This window comes from Lontra canadensis, unplaced genomic scaffold (assembly GCF_010015895.1).
Source record: "Lontra canadensis isolate GAN:19392208 unplaced genomic scaffold, GSC_riverotter_1.0 scaffold222, whole genome shotgun sequence".
NCBI lineage: Eukaryota > Metazoa > Chordata > Mammalia > Carnivora > Mustelidae > Lontra > Lontra canadensis.
Window position 1 is genome coordinate 657,287 of NW_022631216.1, and position 21,606 is coordinate 678,892.

The window sequence follows — 21,606 nt, forward strand, 5'->3', positions numbered from 1 at the left end:
GGAGGAGTATTAGAGGTGAGCCCTGACTACTGGGCTGAAGTTGTGTTCAGAAGAGGAAGGCAGTCGCCATCGCAGTCCTGGCACATAACACCACAAGCTTGGCAATGTTATGAGGTGCTGTTGAAGGTCTACCAGGAGCCTGGATTGACTAAAACACAAAGGAACTGCAATAGCATCAAGGGCATCACACAGTGAAGGAAGTCACAAATGTGGTCTCATGCTCTTCCTAACAGCACGGCCATAATAATAAATCCCTTCTAGGTACTTCTTTCTGTTTCTCCCTATAAGTTCTCAGGTTCCTCTTCTGGACAGATGGCTTTAACTCAAGCTTCAATTTTATAAACTCAAAAATGGTTCAGCCCATCAATCATTTGCAATCTAAAACCCATAGCATGACGGGGCGCCTGGGTGGCTCAGTGGGTTAAAGCCTCTACCTTCAGCTCAGGTCATGATCTCAGGGTCCTGGGATCGAGCCCCGCATCGGGCTCTCTGCTCATCAAGGAGCCTGCTTCCTCCTCTCTCTGCCTGCCTCTCTGCCTATTTGTGATCTCTGTATCAAATAAATAAATAAAATCTTTAAAATAAATAAATAAATAAAAATAAAACCCATAGCATGAGAACACATTTGTGACTTCCTTCAATGTCTTCTCAAAACTACACGCATCTGCACCCTGCCAGGACTACATCACTTCCTAGTCTGTCTAACCTCAACCCTCTCTATCCACACCTCATCTCTGTCCTCCCACTCCCTCTTCTCTACAGGATTCACTGCTCCAGACCCTGACCTTGGAGTTACAGCTGCTGTAACTACCCCATCATCCTTCCATTCTTCAGCCAAATGACTTAAGCTACTAGGGGGATATTCTACCTGACTTGCCACCACAGCTCCTGAATAATGTTATCTTCATCTTAACTATGAGAAAATGGAGCCAGAGGGAGGTTAGCAAGCAGACTTACCCAGACACTAAGTAATAGAACCATGACTTGAACTGAGGATTTATGATTCTAAAGTCTGTACTCCTAATAATCAGAAAATAATAGAACATTGCTAGCCATTTATAATAGTTATAAAACCCATAACATGTTTAGAAATTAACATTAAAAAGTATAAGCACTTTATGAATAAAAGGGAAAACTTTATTAAAGTACATAAATGAACACCTCAGAAAGTAAAGAGACATATTCACAGATGGGACGTCCTGACATAACGTCCTGACATAACGAAGAATTTCTCCCCGTATCACTAACCTAAATGCTGTCCTAACCACATCATAGCAGGGCTTGGGGAGAACTTGTTAAGGTGATTCTAAAATGTACACAGGTATTAAATCCATGAGTATCTTAGACAACTTTGATAAAGAAGAGCAAAATGGGATTTGGGGAGAGATGAGTGATAAAGAAATGAAAACGAACCCTGCCAAGTATTAAGACATATGAAAAGTCATAATAATTAAAACAATATGATACTGATATAGGAACTGACAAACCAATGGAGTGAATAATTCAGAGACAAATCTATGCACATAGGGAAACTTGTTATAAAATCCCCATCAATAAGTGGAATATTTCGTAAATAATATTAAGAAGATCAATTTACTATTTGGAAGAAAAGAAAGTTGTATCCTTATTCCCATTATACAGAAAAATTCCAGATCAATAAAGATCTAAATATGAAAGAGAAACAGTAACACAAATGGAAGCAAGCATAGTAGAATGTCATATATGGCCAGGTAAATATAAGGCAAAGCTTTTCCACCCAAAACTACTCAACAGAAAAAGAGAATTACCTTATGCCTAAGTCCTTGGGTTTTTTTCCTTTTCAAATTAAGGTCACTCTTTCAAAGCTGTTTGGAAAAGATACATTATCCTAAAATGATGCCAGTAAATACAAGATGCTTGTTTTGTTTTTAAGATTTTATTTATTTATTGGTCAGAGAAAGAGAGAGAGAGAGAAAGGGAGAGAGAGAGAAAGAGAGCACAAGCAGAAGGAGCAGCAAGCAGAGGGAGAAGCAGGCTCCTCCCTGAGCAGGGAGCCTAATGCAGGACTTGATCCCAGGCCCCCGGGGGGTCATGACTTCAACCAAAGGTAGACGATTAACCGACTGAGTCACCCAGGCATCCAGTCCACACTGTTTCCTATAGTGGCTGCAGCAATTTACAGTCCTACCTACACACCACACGAACAGTCAGTAACAGTATGGAGTCTCCTCAAAAAAATTGAAAATAGAGCTACCATATGATCTTACAATTCCACTCCTGGGTATTTACCCAAAGAAAATGAAAACACTCACTCAAAAAGATATATGTACCCCCATGTTCATTCAGCATTGTTCACAATAGCCAAACCATGGAAACAAACTAAGTGTCCATTAATGGCTGGATGGATAACATATCCATATGGCTGGACACATATAACACACACAACAATGAAATGTTATTCAACTGTTTAAAAAAATAGGAAATCCTTCCCTTTCTGGCAACATGAATGGATCTCAAGGGCATTATAGGAAGTGAAATAAATCAAACAGAGAAAGACAGAAACATGGAATCTCTCTTTTATGCAAAATCTAAAAAACATTAAAATCAAAATAGAAAAAAAGATTTCATAGATATGGAGAACAGATTGGTGGCTGTGGGGATCAGGGAAGAAATTAATGAAATGATTTTGGTGTTTAGTTTAAATAGATTGATTTATTTAAAAATAGGTAAATAAATGTGGAAGTCATTTGCATAATCAAAAAATACATGAGAAGAATAAAAATAAATTTGTTTGGAGTGTCTGGGTGGTACAGTTGGTTGAGCAGCTGATTCTGGGTTTCTGCTCAGGTTGTGGTCTCAGGATGGTGAGATCTAGCCCCTATGTATGTGGGGCTCTGTGCCAAGTATAGAATCTGCTTAGGATTCTCTCTCCCTCTGCCCGTCCCCCCTGAGCCCTCTTGAACCTCTGCACACTCTCTTTCCCTCTCTCTCTAAAATAAATAAATAAATCTTTTTTTTTTAAATAAATTTGTCTTATGAAATGTGAGTGGAAATAGCAATATCCCTACATTAATATAGTATGTAATAAAATATGTGATTTTAATTTTGTGAGTTAGTAACTAAAGGTAATTAGCAGATGTTTGACTATTTCCCTATAACTTCTGTATCCCTCAAACTTTCTATATTGAAATTTGTCAAAAAACTTCTAAAATATTCTAGTTGAGAAAATTGAGCATCATTTTATCACTTTATATTCCAACAAAAACTGTTAACTTCACTGCCTTGGGGTTGGAAAGGATTTCTTAAGATCATAAAAGCACAAACCATGAGGGTTCTGACTGTCAGAATTAAATAATTCTATTCAGGAGAGGAACATGTACAAATTTAACTGGTGAGTAGCAAACTGGAAGAAGGCATTTGTAATATTTATACTGACATACAATTGTTACATAGACTATATAAGAAATCCCCACAAATTCACAATAAAAGACAAGAAAATACAATTTTTTTTAAATAGACAAAAGATATGAATCAGCAAGTCACAGAGCAAGAAACCTATGAAAAATCCCCAACTTCAGTGGTAACATGAGGAAGGCAAATTAAAACGAGATACCACTTCACTACCACCATATTGCCAACATTTGAAAGTCAAATAATTTCAAGTGTTAGTGATGACAAAGGCAAATGAGACCCACCTTGCTCTGTTGATAGGAGGATAAACTGTTTATAATCCTTGAATTACATAAATTACAAACTAGTTGGGTGAGAAAAATTAGCATATGAAATAGGACAGCATATCCTAGAGAGCAAAGTCTGGGTCAAAGTGGAAGTACATTAAATCTTAGAAGAGCTCAATAAAGATCAGTTAAGGTTGCAGGAGGGGCACCTGGCTAGCTCAGTCCTCAGAGCATGAAACACTTGATCTAGGGGCCATGAGTTTGAACCCCATGCTGGGTATAGGAATTACTTAAATTTACTTAAGTAAACTTAAAAAAAAAAAAAGAAAGACTGAAGGATTAGTGTTAGTTAGGTTCATAGAAGAAGTCAAACTTAGGTTGGATCTATAGTATTGAATAAGATGGGAACAAGAGGAGCAGAATAGAGAAGGCATTCCAGTGAGAGGAAGCCTAAAGGGCACAGTATTCAGTCAAGGAAGAGTGGTGAAACCAGATTCTTTCCAGAACAGGATACCTGCTGGGAAGGGGGATGCCAGACTGGAGAGGCTCTTCAGTGTTTCTTGAGCATTGCAAGTGACAGTATCATAGATGTCTAATCAGAGAGCATCTAATGTAAGCTCATCATTTTACAGGTGTGGAATTTGAGGTCCATAGAGGGGATGTGACTTATCTAAGATCTGTCTAAAAGCAGTCTGAAGACATGACTGGCAGGAAATTTCTGGATAAGCTGGAGAATAGATAGAAATCAGGAAGAACTACAAAGTGGAGAGAGAACTGTAGAATAGTAAAGAGAAAAGAAAAAGAAAAATATCTCAAAGGGAGAAAATACAATACTTGAATGTAGATTCGAAGTGGGTTCCAGAAAAGAGAAAGAAGTCAGTGATGCCGCTAAAGTTCCCCTGTGGAAATTCTTGCTTAAGTATTGATCAGCTTTCCGTGTGCCAAATACTGTTCTAAGCATTCTACAGAAATTAACTTATTTAAGTTCACAACAACCCTATTAAGGTGAACATCTTTATTATGATTATCCTTTTGCAGAAAATAATATCAAGACACAGAGTGGTTAAGTAACTTGCCGAAGGGCACACAGCTAAAATTTGACAGTTCCAATTGAATCCACAGCAGTCTGGTTCCTGAGAGGATACTATTGAGCAGGAAGCCTGCTGCTATTAGAAATGAGATGGTTTAGAGGAGGTGCCAACTCCTGGGAACTTGATCTTTCCCCTTAGATTAGATTCTGGTACAATGTGAAGAACAGAGGCTCTCTCACCAATACCAAAATATTTCACTCTTAACTTTAACACCACCCCCTCCTCCAAAGCAATTCCCAAACCCTCAGGAAGGCAAGACACAACGCATATGCAAAGTAGTTTACCAGCAGTAGTCAGGTGACCCCTACCCTCGCTTCTGCTCCCGGCACACCACCGCGGGTTCTCCTAGGATAATCCACTACAGCCCAACAACAAGTCCTTTGGAGGAACACGTGAATTGTGGGCCCTTCCAGGCTGTTCTCACTTCGCTTCAGGATCTTGAATACACTGTTTTTACAGAACCGACAGGACTGAGTTAGAACAGCATTTGACAGCTCATTTTTTCCCACTCCTGAGTTCCTGGTTTCCCCGATGGTGAAGGTTGAAAGGAGTTACATATTTCTCAAGGCAGCCTCTACTAGCCATAAACATTTCCACAGACAGTAAAATGAAAAGAAAAAAAAAAAAAATCCGCAATCAGCCTGCTCCACCATTTTGTGAGCAGATAATCAGAAAGTAGACCTGCCCTCTTTTTCATGTATTCTGCACAAACTGTTAGGAGTGAAAGCCATCGTACGGTGGTGTGGTGCTGAGTGAGACCAGGGAACAGGAGTCAGGGAGGCGTTAGGGATTTTCCCATTTTCCTTCCTAAGGAGGGCAAGCCGCGTTCAGGTTAAGGCATGTTGGATTTGAAATGACAACCCACGCAATATTAAGAAATAAGATTTATTGCCCTGAAGTGGGAAGGGATGTGGTCCTGATAGAAAAGCCACTCTGGGTTTCCCTGGGTGCAAGCCCGGGGACAGCAGAGCCCCCAGCTGAGAAACCTGCACAAATGCGCATGCGCACACCCTTGGGGCTGTCCCAGGGACTCCTGCCGTGAGGAGCGATCCCGGGCGGGATGCGGGAAACCCGAGCTCCCAATGCATGCAAGGTCGACACTGCTAGCACCAGACTCTGGTCAGGAAGAATCAATCTGAGGAGAGAGGGATGGAGGGAAGCCATCAGGGGGATTCCCCTCCTCCCTATAGGTCCCTCCCCTCCCTGTCTGCCACATGTCTTGGAGAAGTTGATCTCTCCTTGGCCCCAAGTCATCTCCAGGCATCCCTCCTACAGCTCCCCCATATCACTCCTCTCCCACTCAAAGCCACGCCCATGATCCCATAACTGCATGTGTGCATAACGGGGATCCCACCAGAAGGGTGTCTCCATGTTGCCTGATTCAGGCCTCCGCATCCAAAGGCCTTCCCATACCACAGGATGACCCCGGGCATGCCCCCCACATACCCCACTGTATGTGGTCCCCACGGTTCGCCCACACACTCCAGACACTCCAACGTACCACCTGAGCAAGGCTTCCGGAAGTAGATGATGAGGACTAAGCCAACAATGATGCCCAGCACACCCAGGCCAAAGGCCACACCACACAGCACATTCTCCAGAACATCAGAGGGCAGCGCATTATGAGGCACTGGAGAAAACGGGGAGCAGTTCAGCCTGGAGACTTGGTCAGTGAGCCCCCCACCCAGGGGAATTAAATGGTGTCTGGGATAAAACAGGAGAAACTGAAGCATGAAAAATTGAAGTTGCCCAGAGTGAGAATAGACTTCAACGAAGCCCAAGTAGAGAAAAGGCCCTCCCATGGGTCTATCCTTTTTCTCCCCCACAAAGGAAGCAGGCGTCCGAGGACAAAGTTCTCACCCCAATAGGCAACTGCCGTGTGGCTGTCAATCTCGTGAGTCACGATGCAGGAGAAAAGATCAGAGGGTGCTGGTGTGAAGTTTAAGTAAGAAAAGGCCTGGAAGCTGAGTTCATCAACCGCGGACACAAAAGTGGGCCCGATTCCTTCCACAGGGTCCAAGTGATGCCTCCAGTTCACCGTCAACGTGGGTGGGAAGAGATTACTGATAAAACAGACCAGCGTGTTGGGCTTGCCAAACTCCAGGGGCTTCAGCGTGAACACGTCAACAATAGGAAACCCTGGCGGGAGGACCAAGGCAACGAGTTTAGATGGTACCTGAGTTTGGAAGGGGCATGGCATACAGAGGCGAGGGCAGATTTGGGAGAAGAGATGAGGAAGGAGCTGGGGCTCTGAGGGTGGTCTTCTTACAGGCAAGAACCAGACCTGAACCTAAAGGCAGGGCCAGACCCAGGCCACTCTGGGACCCTTCACCCTGACTTCCTGCAGGGTTTCCTGTCTAGACCTCACATGGGCTTCTAATCACATACTGTCTTCTTACTGAAACACAGGCACATCACCAGATACTTCCTTTCCCCCCTTCCATCCTACTGAGCATAGTGACACAAGCTCTAATCAATATTCAGCAGACATCAATTGGTCCCTGTTGCATTCATCAAGTTCAAAACAAATAGTTCTAAACACCTACTGTGTCCTAGGCACATGGCTTTGTCCCACAACGAAAACAGTGCATACCATAGGTGGCGCAGAGAGACCCAGAAGGCATTAGATGAGGCGGCTGGTGTGAAAGGGAAGAATTCAGCATACAGGTAGCGGAGGTTAAGGGTGTAGCCCTTCCCTCCACCCCCAGAAACACCCCTGACCTCTAGACACAGGGATTTGCCCTTCGAGTTGTGGTCCTATTTCCTGGATCATAGACTGGCAGAACGTTTTGTCAAAGAAAATGGTGGAAGTATCTCCTGGCTTCTGAGCCCAGTCAGCAAATTCAGGCAGGCGAGGCACTCGGGTGTTCTGGGAAAAGTCGAAGGAGAAGAGCTGGTCCCCATCATAGGCTTCCGAGAGGCCGATGCTGGGACTCCAGTTCTGGCAGTACATTGTGTGCTGGAACGTGTGGTTTTGCAGTTCATCCTGCCACGCTGGAGTAGGACCTGCAGAGGAGACAGGCCGGGTCAGGGAAGGGGTTCTCTTTCTCCTCTTTAGCTTAGAAAATAGCACAGCCTGCTGCAGGCAGTAGGGTTGGGGTGTAACCCTTCCTTGTGTCTGTTATTTAGGTTCTCCCTCCCAGGGGGAGAAGAGGACATTACAGCATGTCTCCAAGCTTCCCCTGCCCATGGAAAAGCCAACTGTCTAAAGTCCTAAAAAGTAAAAAAAGGTCTACTGTCTAAAGTGACAGATTCGGGGTCCCAATGTTGGTTTCATGTGTGTGTGCTGCCCAGAGGTATCTGGCCAAGGAAGTATTTGGAAATTGAAATCTCCCCTTCCCTCTGCTCACCAAGCCAGACATCCTGGCAAGGGCTGCATGCTCCCAAAAAAAGATAGCTTTGTCTAATTCCCAGAAGGTCACCGTACTGACTTATGAAGGCCTTGGATAGGTTCCCCAGTCTTAGAAGGGAAGGTAAAGGAATGGTCATGGCCTCCCCAAGCCACAGATGACACTGCCCATCTTACCCACAGACAACATGGTAAGTTGAAAAAAACAATCTCCAGGCATTTCTTTAGACACTTCATTAGCACCAAACCTCTCTGAAAACGTCTTCATGTTTTCATTGCTCCTGCAGTGACAGGACTGGGGGACCCAAAGTTGCAGGAAATAATCTCTGTTCTTTAAAACTCCTGGCAAGAATCTCCCCCCACACACACACACTAGCAGGAAACTTTCTACCCAGTACTCAATACCTAGAATAATAGATACATGGAGGAAAAGGGATCTTCCAGATTATCCTTCCCTTCATTCCTGTCCTTTACAAAGAAGGAAACGAAGGACCAATAAAGTTAAGAGACTTTCCAAGAACCACAAAGTGAGTTGATGACAGAGTGCAGAGTAGACAACTAAATAGGACAGTGAAATAACATTTGCTTTGTTCAAATCCCAGCTCTGCCCCCTTCCAGCTGTGTGAACTTGACCATGTTACTTAGAGCCTCTGAGTCTCATTTTTTTCCCCATCTGTAAAATGGATATAATAATCTCTGTTTCAAGAGATTGTCTTAAGTGGGCTTAAGTGATACTGTTTGCCATCCATCCGTAGTTGATCTCTTTCCCAGTGCTGCTATTGTTCCCACTACTTCAGAGTACTTCCCGCCACTTAGAAAGTACAAGGCTTCAAATGCAAAGAAGGCTTCAAATGCTATGGGTGCCTCTCTAGGCTCTAACCTGTCGGGACTGGAGTAAATGAGAGGTACTGTCATACCTTCAGGGGCGGTCCGGGAGTAGGGCAGCAGCCACAGCAGGTGTAACAGCCTTAGCAGTGCAGTTCCCCGCCTCCGCTCATGATCCATAGCTTCACACCACACGGTGGGCTCAGAGCTACCAACCAGCTGACCCAAGGCCCCAAACTCCTTCCACAGATCATGTTTCGCCAGCTGCTTCCAATAGTTGCCCTTATCATTTGGCTAAACCAATCACAGAAGCGGAGGGTTTAACATCATCAGTTGCTGGGGAGAGACACCGTGCGCGCAACCTCCTCAAGACTTGGCTCCTCCCTGGGCAGGGAAGACAATGGAAGGACGTCTGCCTCCTGCTGGGAATCCCTCTTCTGTACCAAGCTGTAGGCTTCCTCCTGTAACCTAGGTAATGGCCTCTTCAGAACAGCACCACCTCCTGGCGGAACGCTGCAGGGGGGACGCTCCTCTTCCCACAGCAAACTCCCCGGGCTCTTCAGACCCCGCCTCCTCCTCCCTGCAGCCCCCCGCTCCTGCTCTTTCTCTCTCTGAGAGGTATTCCTCAGGCATTAGCTCTAACTCATTCGGCAGAAATACGTGGAAAATTTAACAAGTGCTAGTATTGGGTCCAGGCCTAGAAAGACAAAGATGAATAAAGGGTATTCCTGCCTTCAAAGACCTTAAAGTCTAGTGGGGTGGGGGTGGGGGGGGAACAATGAGTAAATCATTACACAACAATGGAATGTATTCAAACAAGAATGTGCCAAGTGTTTTGAAAGTAGTAACTTAATGAGGGTGGAGGAATAGGTGGAGCATAGTGAAGGCTTCTAAGAATCTTGAAAGAAAAACAATTTGAAAAAAATAAAAAGAAGAAAAACAATTTGACCAGCAGAACATGAAGGAAGAGAAAAGCATTCTGGGGTAAGGGGCAGGCAAATACCTGAAGGTCAGAGACACTCAGAGCTCCTTCTCTTGGAGACCTCTGTGTGGTTGCACGTGAATGGTGTGGAGGCTAAGATTGTGTCCCTGTTTGGTAATGGGGGGTGGGGGAATGTCAAGATGAGCTAGAAATTTAAGCAAGAACCAGATCACATAGGCCGTGTTTTACCGCAAAGAGGGTCTGGCTTTTATAGATATTAAAACTAAGGAGTGGGGCGCCTGGGTGGCTCAGTGGGTTAAGCCGCTGCCTTCGGCTCAGGTCATGATCTCGGAGTCCTGGGATCGAGCCCCGCATTGGGCTCTCTGCTCAGCAGGGAACCTGCTTCCTCCTCTCTCTCTGCCTGCCTCTCTGCCTGCTTGTGATCTCTCTGTCAAATAAATAAATAAAATCTTTAAAAAGAAAAAAAAAGGAGTAACCCACTTATTTTAAATTTTAGAAAAATTGGTCTGACATTTCAAAGGATGGACTGGAGCTTGGAAAAAATTGAACTAAAACTGCTGGTCAGAGTCTATAGTATATTGCATCAAAATAAAAAGTCACACATACCCACACACCACTCTTTTTTAGCAATATAGCAATAATTTAGGTGAGAAATAATAAGAGCCTGAATTGTCATGAGCAGAGGAGTTGGAACAGAATGTTGAGATAATTAGGAGATTGACTCTAAAGGGCTTGGCTACTGATTAGCCCAGTGGAGGGTCAAGGCTAACATTAAGATTTCTAGATTGGGCGGCTGAATGGGCCGTCAGTAACGGACCACGCTAAAATAGAATGTCATGGAAGCAGATTTGATGAAGAAGAGAATGAGTCAGTGTTGAAAATGTTGAATCAGGGACGCCTGGGTGGCTCAGTGGATTAAGCCTCTGACTTTGGCTCAGGTCATGATCTCAGGGTCCTGGGATCAAGTCCCGCATCGGGCTATCTGCTTGGCAGGAAGCCTGCTTCCTCCTCTCTCTCTCTGCCTGCCTCTGACTACTTGTGATCTTTCTCTGTCAAATAAATAAATAAAATCTTAAAAAAAAAAAAATGTTGAATCTGAGAGGCCTGTGGAAGAGCCACACAGGAGACGTGAGGTGTATGGGTATGGATCTTGGGTATGCGCTAAAAAAACTCAATTTGGGAGTCATCACCATAGATGTTGAAACAGAAGCGGTGGACAGAAAGCAAGTAGACTGTGCAGACAGAGCAGAAAGTGACACGAGGACACAGATCTGCGTGGGTTCCAACCACAACCCTCTTACCAGTTAGCATCCAGGATCTAGTCGGGAACATAGAACCACTCTAGATCTTCCCGACTGAGGGAATTTCATACAGAAAATTGGTTACAATGGTGTTAAAAGGGCAGAAAGTGCAAAAGGAAAAAAACATGTGTCTGAAGACACAAATAGGAAAGAGGAATGCCTAGGAATTGGAAGCTCCTATTGCCCCTGACACGGAATCCCTGTCTACACCTGCTGCTGTCCTGGGACAGACACCATCGTAGCTGGTTCTGGCTCTGCTGAAAAGGTTCCATCTTCTTCAAGGCTGGATCATGGAGAAGCTGCTTTTTCTACCTAGGAGGCTGGAGTCCAGAATCCCTCATTCTCGCTGCTACCATATCTACCAGCCACTGCCACTCTGTTAGAAACTAAAGCAAGAAGCTTCTTGGTTTCTCTGCCTTATCTCCCACCAGTGCCTCCTACCGAGAGAACCTAACAGGAAGCCAACTGGCTGGGAAGCCAGGGGAGTTACATACCTTACAGATGCCTAGGCCGAGCAGTCCAGAACACAGTATAGGAGAGCAAGAGTGGTACTGACACCAGCAAATAACCAGTACACGGACATGAACTAATTTGTAGGAATCTAATAACACCAGGACCATCCAGATAGTTATGAGAGCTAAGAGAAGAACAAGGAAGAAGTAGATTCAGAGAAGCGGAGGTTTTCCATGAAGAAGGACAAGGTCAACATTATTAAATGTTATCCAGAAGTCAAGGAAGGACTAGACGTGTCCTTAGATTTGGTAATTATGAAATGGTTGACAAATGTATTGAGAGCAATTTCAGTGTTGCAGTGGGAGTTGACTCCAGATTGTGGTGGGCTAAGAAGCAAGTGGGAGGTGAGGAAGAAACTGTCATTGTATATGCTGGAAGTCTAATAGAGAAGAAAAAAGAGAGAGACAGAAGGGGTGGGGGAAGAGGCAGTGAGAAACATCTAATGTGGCAATTAAGTAATCTTAGAAATTAATCTATGTGGTTATTGTCCCTCAGTATTTCTCAGACTTTCAAAATCCATAGTCCCTTTTGAAAAATAAATAACAGCAAATAATAGCCAAACCTAAAAACAACCCCATGACCTCCTGGATATTCTGAAACACTGATGTGTAAACACACATGCGAGTGTATGTGGTGGGGGCAGGCGGAGCGCCAAGGCTGGGGTAGGGTTTGGAAATCATTGTGCTACGCTCCAAAAAACAACATTTTCCCAAAGTCCCACTCTTTGTGGACTCACCCATCAGCAGTTCCTGCCGTGGGAAGATTCCCCTTGGAGGAAGGAGAAAGGAAGTTTATGACATCACCAGGACTATAGGGGGAGACATAGAGCACAAAGCTACGTTTAGTCTAAACCAGGGGTGGGCAAACTTCTGTTACGGACCAGATAGTGACTGCTTCAGGCTTGTTTCTGTCTTGTGTACTCAGCTGCCACAGAAAAACCGCCACAGGCCACATGTCAGTGAAAGAGCATGGCTGTGCTGGTTTCCTCCCTGCTTTTCCTCCCACTTCTTGGGCATCTCCTTCTCAGTCTCCTTCGTGGACCACTTCCTTTCATTTACTCTTTTTTCTTTTCTTTAAAGATTTTATTTATTTATTTGACACAGAGATCACAAGTAGGCAGAGAGGCAGGCAGGGGGGTGGGGGGAAGCAGGCTCCCCGCTGAGCAGAGAGCCCAATGCGGGGCTTGATCCCAGTTCTCTGGGATCATGACCTGAGCCAAAGGCAGAGGCTTTAACCCACTGAGCCACCCAGGCGCCCCTCATTTACTCTTTAAATGGTTATGTTCCCTGGAGTTGAGCTCTTAAACTTCTTTTTTACTTATGGATGCTGAAATGTAAATTTCATATCATTTTCATGACAGCATTCTGCTTTTGCTTTTCTTCCAACCATTTAAAAATGTAACCATTTTTCTTAGTTCTCCAGTCACATAAAAGATGGTGGGCTGGATTATGCTCCATACCATAGTTTTCTGAACACCGTTCTCTGTGTGTGTGGTCAATATTGGGATGGGGGACTCAAAATAAACCAAAGAAGTGCTCCATTCCCCCCTTGGGGGTAGCAAGGGGTTAATGAACACATTGTGGCCCAGAAAGGACAGATTGTTTGAAAGGAGGCCTGAGGGGAAACAGGAGGAAGAAGACTGGGTGGTGGGAAGGCTAGGAACAGGTAGCAGACACTGCAACTACGCTGGGTGGGAGGAAAGAGACAAAAGGGTCCAAGTGCTCCACAGATTAGAGTGTGGACAAGATCTGGGTGATCAGATATATAACTACCTATCCTCAAGACTCTGGTGAGGTGTGGTTAACTCTTTTCTCTCCCAGTGTAAATAGTAACAAGTTAGGACTACCCTTCCCTCTATGCAATTCTTCTTCCTATCAGGACTCTTCAACAAGTTCTGTAACAGATACCTCAAAAAAGAGTCTCTAATTAGTTTGGGGAAGCAGTAATTGTGCGTGAAAGGAGCAAGGTAACCTGTTCTGTATCCCAGTAACTCACTGTCTATTTTGGTCATTAGATAGGAATGTCCCTGAAAATAATAGCACCTCTAAATCCAGTAAGCCATGGCTTTCTAACACAGCTCTCCCATCCCTGACTAGTACTGCCCCATTTATTTTTCCTAGAAGGCCAAATTTCCTGAAAAAGGTATGGGTTCCCATATTTCTAATTTTATACTTACCATTTAACCCAAAACTCTCAACCATGAGACTGTTTGCCAATATTTTTGTGTAGTTAAATCAAATGGACTCTTTGCAACATTTGACACTGTTGGCCATGCCCTCCTTCCTAAAATGGCCTATTTTTTGGCATTTTGAATGGCACTCTCTCCTAGTTTTTCCTCCCACTTCTCTGGCGTCCTTTTCTATGTCTGCTATGTGGACTCCTTTCTTAAGAGTGGGTGTTCCCTGGAGTTTTGTCCTCAGGCTTTTCTCTTCTTACACTACATTTGTCCTGGATGGCAAGCCTTCAGCTGCCACCTATTTGCTGATGTCTTCCAAATTTATCCCTTGAGCTCAGATCCTGAGCTCCATTCCACCCAGACACCCAGCTGCCTTTAGGCCTCTCCTCTTGACCTCCATAGCAGTCCTCAAACCGTATTCTCCACAAAAGTGTCCCTCAAGAAATTTTTTCAAACGTAAATTTGATAGTAGCAGTGTTCTATTTTTAAATTTATTTCCTCACAGAGGTAATAAGGTACCAAATACATTTACATAATAATTTTATTATGTAACCATTTATTTTATTGAATAAAGTTCTTGGAGATGTAGACAGTAGACACCAATTCTGGGTAACTTAACTTTTTAAATGGCAATTTACTGGAAGGATACTGAGCTAGTTCGTGAAATCAAAGGAAGGGTGGAATAAGCTAGCCTCAGGAAGGGGAGCCTCACAGGCCTTAGCAGCAAGCGTTGAGCTGCTGTTAATTATGCCTCACCTTTAAAGTCCTCCAGCCTTCATCTTTCAAGTTTCATTTTGCTGGGAGAGACAATCTGACTGACTCAGCTTGTATTAATGTGTATTTCTGGATCAATTAGCTGTGGCCAAGCACAACACCACCGCTATGTATCAGAATTATTTCCAGAGATGGGAGAATCGTCATAAACCCACAGCTATCTTCAACATACGGCATCCTGGACAATTGCATGAGACCATCTGAGACATAAACATGAGGTTTAAATCTGTGTATTAATGCTCAGACAGCATTTCCCAACTAACTGCCTGGGTAATATGTCTTCTACCTGATGATCTCTGGTCTGTCACAAGTCTTGCCACAAATTCAAAACATACTCATAATACAATTCAATGTTGATTTATTAATAATAAATATATTTACATTCCACTAACTGATTCCCTTTGGATGTATGACTAAAAGAAGTTCTATTTTAAATTTTACTATGAAAAATTTCAAACAAGGACGTCTGAGTGGCTCAGTTGGTTAAGCATCCAAGTCTTGATTTCGGCTTAGGTCATGATCTCAGGGTCGTAGGATCGAGTCCTGTGTCAGGCTCTGAGCTCAGTGTGGAGTCTGCTTGTCCTTCTCCCTCTGCTCTTCCCCCCACTGTCCCTCTATCTCTAAAATAAATAACTAAAAACTTTTAAAAATTTCAAACATACATAAAAGAGAAGAATCTAACAACTCCTCATGTACTCTCATAAGTTTAAATACTTACAATCGTCTAAAATTCTTCCTTTTGTTTTTCATCTATTCTGTTCTACATCTTTTTTTTTTCTTTTCTGGGTTATTTTAAACAAATTCTGTTATTATATTTCTAAGATAATAACTTTTCTTTTTACATAATACAATATTATCACCACAGTCAACAAAAGTGAAAACAATTGTTTAACTTCATTTAAATCAACCTGTGTTCATTTCCCCCCAATTATCTCAAAAATGTCTAAATTTTAAATGAAAAACAGTGTCTTATGGTTTCCAAATTGCATGCATTTCGAAAGTATCGGCGAGTTTTCTTTTTTCTGGTTTTTTTTTTTTTTTAGATTTATTTATTTATTTGGCAGAGAGAGACAGCAAGAGAGGGAACACAAGCTGGGGGAGTGGGAAGAGGGAGAAGCAGGCTTCCTGCCAAGCAGCAGGGAGCTCGATGCAAGGCTCCATCCCAGGACCCTGGGATCATGACCTAAGCAAAAGGCAGACACTTAACAACTGAGCCACCCAGTCGTCCCAAGTTTTCTTTTTTTTTTTAAGGATTTTATTTCTTCATTTGAGAAATAAATGAGTGAGTGGAGGGGAGAGGCAGAGGCAGAGGGAGAAGCAGACTTCCAACTGAGCAGGGAGCCTGACGTAGGACTTGATCCCAGGATCTGGAGATCATGACCTGAGCCAAGGCAGACGCTTAACCATCTGAGCTACCCAGGTGCCTCTGTGAGTTTGCCATTTTACATTATGTCTCGTAAACCCCTGTTGATGGCTCAACAATGAATTCTAATAAGAAAATTAAGTTCAGCAATTACTATCTTGAATGCACCTCTGTCTCAAAATCTACAAAATTAAACTCATCACCCTCCCTTCCTAACAAGTTCCAACTCCTATATTCAAGACCTCAGTAAATAACTTGACTATCCAACCAGTCAAATCTATGAGCTACAAATCTATGAGCCAACCTTGACAACTTCATCTTCCTCAAACCTTCTCACCCAATTGTTTACCAAGTCATATCAATTCTACCTTGTTAATATCTCTTGCATCTGTCCTTTCTTTTCTTCCCATTCCCATTGGCTCAAGCCTTCATCAATTTGTTTGCATTTTCCTGGATTACTACAACTTTCTTATTCTTTTTTTTTAAAGATTTTATTTACTTATTTGAAAGAGAGAGAGTGAGAAAGAAAGCATGAGCGGGGGAGAGTCAGAGGGAGAGGCAGACTCCACACTGAGCTGGGAGCCAGATGCGGGACTCGATCAGACTCCAGGATCATGACCTGAACTGAAGGCAGTCACTTAGCCAACTGAGCCACCCAAGCACCCCTCTTATTATTATTATTATTATTTTAAGATTTTATTTATCTGAGAGAGAGAGCATGAGCGGGGGTGGGGGGGTAGGGGCAGATGGAGAAGCAGACTCTGGGATCATGACCTGAGCCAAAGGCAGATCGTTAACCGAATAAGCCACCCAGGTGCCCCATACGACTTTCTCTTTCTTGATCTGGCTCCCTCCTTATTGTCTAGTGCTGCCAAAGGAATTTTTTTATTATGCACATTTGATCAATAATACTTTTGTATAAAGTCCTCCAATGATTGTAATCTGCTTTCCTCAGTATGATCCTTAACGACCTGAATCCCATTTAACCTACTTCTAGATGTCTTTTGAGATGAAATCTCATCTCCCTCAGGAAGCCTTGGGACTTGGAACAGAGATTAGTAGCTTCCTCCGTATGCTTCCACAGCACCCTGTGCCGGCCATTACCATCATTTTTCTTGTACTATTTGATTTATATAAGTGCTTCATAGTCACCTCACCCTCACTGTGAGACCCTTAAGGAACCGTGCCCTATTCTCTCTTTTTACATGTTTAGCATCCACCAAGAAGGCCCCCAACAAGTGACTACTCCCTGGATGAATGTGCTGTTACTGAAGATGTTGAAAGAGAGACTGAAGAGCCTTCAAGCATTAGATGAATGATAGATAATCACTTCTGACACAGATACTCCAACAGTAGGTCTTAGCAAGCATGCCTATGGGCTACTCTGCAAATACTTTCATTCCCACTGCCTTCCCTGTGTGACCCACCATTCTCCGCCTTCTTTCCATTCCATTCTAGGTCTTTCCCAAGTTCCTTGCCAACTGACACTTTCTTCCTACTCCCTTCCACCTCCCATTTCAGAGAGCAAACCTAGTCATCCATCTCCCACCACCCTCATTCTCATCTTAATATATCTCTTCACAGCCATATTCATTCTTTCTTTTAACTACCTTATTAGGGCGTGGCATTTCTATCAACTACAAGGTTGAAATTTATTATTCCATCTATAAACAAGAAAACTGTGCCTCAAAGAGGTTCGTTTGTTTGTTTATCTATCTAGCAAACTGACCACCCTCTATGTGCCTGGCAGGATGCTAGACACCAGACATATATCATCATCAAACTTATAATCTAGTGAAAAGAGAGACATTAAACAAGTATACAAACAAAACTATAAAAGCAAAATGTAAAAGGTACTATGAAGGAAAAGAACTGAGATCCATAAGATTAACTGGAGTGGGGACCCTAGTGATAGTGACGTGGGGTCTGAAGGGTGAGTAGGAGTTAGGCAGAGTGGGAAGAATGCTCCCTTGGAGGGAACAGCATGCATAAGCCACTAAGACAGCAAAAGACTGGCTCCTTCAAGGAAGTGAAAGATCGTGGGCTGTCTTCTTAGCATAGTTAGTCCTGAGACTGTGATTACTTTATTCCTTCTCATCTCACGTGAGGATGCATGCTAAGATTCCTAGCTGACCTACTTCCGGTCTCCCCAAAGCCAATCCATGGTGCACATTATCGCCAAATAAATTTCCCTATAAAGGTAGTTCTCACTTCCCCTCTCTGAAAACTTAAATAGCTCCCTTCCTTCTACTGTATTCAGTCTGGATTACTTGGTCTGGGTTTTCAGGTTTCCTATACTCTGTATTCTACCCCAGATTACAGAAATGTTCTCCATGATCAGTCATGACTCACAGTTACCAACCTGTGAGTTTTCCCCCTTTGTTCCCTTATACCTGTCTGCAGAATCCCACTTCCTCATTCAATCAGAACAACGTTCTTAACCTGCAGTTCATACACCACAAAATTCAGAGGTCCACGAATTTAGACAAAATTTTTTAAAGTCAACTTTATTTTCAATAACATCTAACTGAAATTTAATTTTAGGAAACATAGAAATTAAATCTTTGTAGTACTAGCAGTACCTGTAACGTTGTCATCAGTAGAAATTATCAATTAATATTTTCATATCACACATAGACATCTCAAAATATCTTTATAATTAATGCATTATTAGAGTTGCCAATAAATCATTTTGTTATCTAATAACCACATGTATTATATTAATGTGGAAGCACATATTACTGGATCATCACACATTTCTCTAAACATTCTGATAATTGTGTATTTCATTTATGCATTTACAAATAGTATTGTCAGGCAAAGTCTTGAGGCTTGACCAGACCACCAAAGAAGTCCATGGCACAAACAAGCATAACAAACTCCTGATTAGTCAGTCATTTGTTCAACAAACATGAAGTCCTCACTGGGGCCCTCTCTTGTTCTGGCACCTTCATTATATTTTTGCTTTGCTTTTCCTTCTTGTTTGATGCTCTTTCAGTGGTTGCACTTCCTATTCTGTTTCCTCTGTGAGGATATAACCCAAAGCTCAATCCTGCACTCTCAACTAAATTCTGTTTTATATTTCCTCCCTTATAAATCTCACCCTCCTGCATCACTGATTCAAACATCAATTCAAAGATGACTCCCAAATATACCTCTCCTAGTCTTCTCTTCCTCCAAATTCAGTCCTAGATTTTAAAGCACCTGCTGTGTCTAGCAACCAGAAAAACAGACTGGGCATGGGCAGACTGCCTGGGTTCACATCCCAGTTTGGATCAGTTACTAAAAGTGTGACCACAAGTAAATTATTTAACATCTGTTGCTTCAGTTGCTTCATTTGAAAAATGGGGGTAATAATAATAGCATCGACTTTATAAGGTTATACAAGTTAAAAGAGTTAATATATGTAAAGCACTGGGGCACATGGGTGGCACAGCTAGTTAAGCTTTGGACTCTTGGTTTTGGTTCAGGTCATGATCTCAGGGTCATGAGGTCAAGTCCCGCATCGGGCTCCAGTCTTAGCCAGGCATCTGCTTGAAATTCCCTCTCTCTACTCAAGTACTCTAAATAAATAAATAAATAAATAAATAAATAAAATCTTAAAAAGAAAAAAAAATACGTGTAAAGCACTTATAAGAGGGCCTAACACATTTCAAATACTCAATAAATGTGAGCTATCACTGGTCTCATCTCCTTTCAACCACTGACATTTGTATCTGGTGTTTATTAACAGATATAGTGCTAGCTATTGGGAATGTGTGAAGATAGGATTCTTACCTAATGACATAAGATTGATCAAGTCATTTCTCAAGTGACTTCCCACCTGGTCCAAACGTAATGGCACAGGAAATCTTTTACAACACTCCCTCATATAAATTTATTTTCCAGTCTTCTGTCCTCCTGCTTCACCTCTTATAGCTTATATTCTATTATGGCCAGATTGGACTGCACTGCTCTCTGAGAAGGTGCCCTGTGCTGTTCTGCTTCTGTCTTTCCTCACACCCTTCAAATGTCTCAATTATGTACTTGACAGCAAAGATTATGACTTACAATGATTATTTTCCCAATATTATGAATGATGACCGATAAACATACACATTACAATTTCATCTAAGTCACATATTTAAGAATCAATTTCCTTCAACATTTGCTCACTTTGTGAGAACCTCACATTGTCCAGGTACTGTGCCAACAACAGTGGATTTTTTTTTTTTTTAAAGAATACAATATGACCCTGCTCTCAAGATCAAAGTCTAGTAAGGGTTAGAAACATGTAATCACATAAATGCCATTCACTATGAAAGGTGCAATCATAAGAGGAAGGGACACCAAGGAATGAGCAGTCAGCTCAATTTGAGAGGCAAGAGTAGGCTTTTCAGATGATGGATTTGGGGCTTAGATGCATTGGAGAAAAGCTTATTCCATGTAAGAGAGCAGTATGTGTAAAATACAGAGGCATAAACCAAAATGGTCTGTCTGGGGAACAGTTCATTATGGCAGGAGTATAGGGCCCAAGGGGGAAGTGGCTAGACACAAAACTGGTGAATCAGAGAGGATTTTCTGTAAGCATAGGCATTTGGACTTGATCACACAGGCAATGAGGAATTAATCGAGGGCTTAAACAGTAGCATATGGTCAGAGCTGTATTTTTGAAAGCGCACTCTTGTCAATGTTGTGCCAGGGACAGAGAAGAAAATCTAAAGCAGTGCTGTTCAATAGAACTTTCTGCAATAATGGAAATGTTCTATCATTCCTGCTATCCAATATGATAGACACTAGCCACATGTGGCTAATGAGAACTTGAAATGTGACTAGTTCAACTGAGGAACTGAGGAATTTAATATTAACTTAAATAGCAGCATGAGCCTAGTGGCCACTGTATTGGACAGCTCTAGAGATAGGGAAATCAGTTAGGAAGCTGTTGATGTAGCTCAGATTGTAAGACTATGACAGAATGTGATTCAGTATATACTTAAGAAGCAAAATGGTTTAAGTCTTGTGGATATAAAGCTGTGGGGGCGCAGGGAGGAAGAAATTGAGAACGGCTCCCAGATTCCAGGCTTTGTGACTAAAGAGCTGCAATTAGCCAGGCTAATACAGAAGCAGATCCAGCTTGCAGAGATTTCATCAATTTTGAACTTGTTGAAGTGCCCAAGGGTTATCCAAGCTGTAACATTTAGTAGCAAGTTTAGCTCAGGAGAGTCTTCTGAACTCTCTGCCAAGTTACACATTTGAGAGGTTGGGAGCCATTGAGTGAAACTGGGTAGAGAAGATGAGCAGAACTAGAAGCAAACGGAGGCAAAATCCTGCAAACTTCAATCAACCGGAAGAGGCTAAAGAGTCCACGAAAGAGAGTTGAGAGGAGCAGTTGGACAAGTAAGAAAAGAAACAGGTGAGACTGGCCACAGAAATCACCGGTGTAGAGAATTTCAGGAAGTGTAATCAAAGATCAAATGTTTCAGAGGTCAAGTAAGGTGAGAACTGAAAAGTGCATCCTGACTTTGCCAATTAGGAGGTCCTTGGCGACATCTGCCAGAACAGTTTCAATAATGGAAGAAGTGGGCTGACGAGTGGGAATGGGGCTGAGAGAGGAAAATTTCGATATTTTGAGGTCT

At 42.7% G+C, this 21,606-nt stretch overlaps 1 protein-coding gene across 2 annotated transcripts; it reads right to left on the reverse strand.

Moving 5' to 3' along the window:
• Window positions 1-4,653: 4,653 nt before the first annotated feature.
• Window positions 4,654-9,198, reverse strand: LOC116862136 (HLA class II histocompatibility antigen, DM alpha chain). 2 transcript variants are annotated; one of them, XM_032849273.1, is made up of 5 exons: window positions 9,014-9,198; window positions 7,469-7,753; window positions 6,608-6,886; window positions 6,252-6,377; window positions 4,654-5,194 (listed from the first exon to the last, which is right to left on the reverse strand). In XM_032849273.1, the coding sequence occupies exons 1-5, from the start codon at window positions 9,099-9,101 to the stop codon at window positions 5,178-5,180; spliced, it is 795 nt and encodes a 264-aa protein (XP_032705164.1). In that variant the 5' UTR covers window positions 9,102-9,198; the 3' UTR covers window positions 4,654-5,177. The 2 variants fall into 2 exon arrangements, with proteins under 2 accessions (XP_032705164.1, XP_032705165.1); XM_032849274.1 differs by lacking the exon at window positions 4,654-5,194 and adding an exon at window positions 5,619-5,882 and having other exon boundaries at window positions 6,249-6,377.
• Window positions 9,199-21,606: the final 12,408 nt, after the last annotated feature.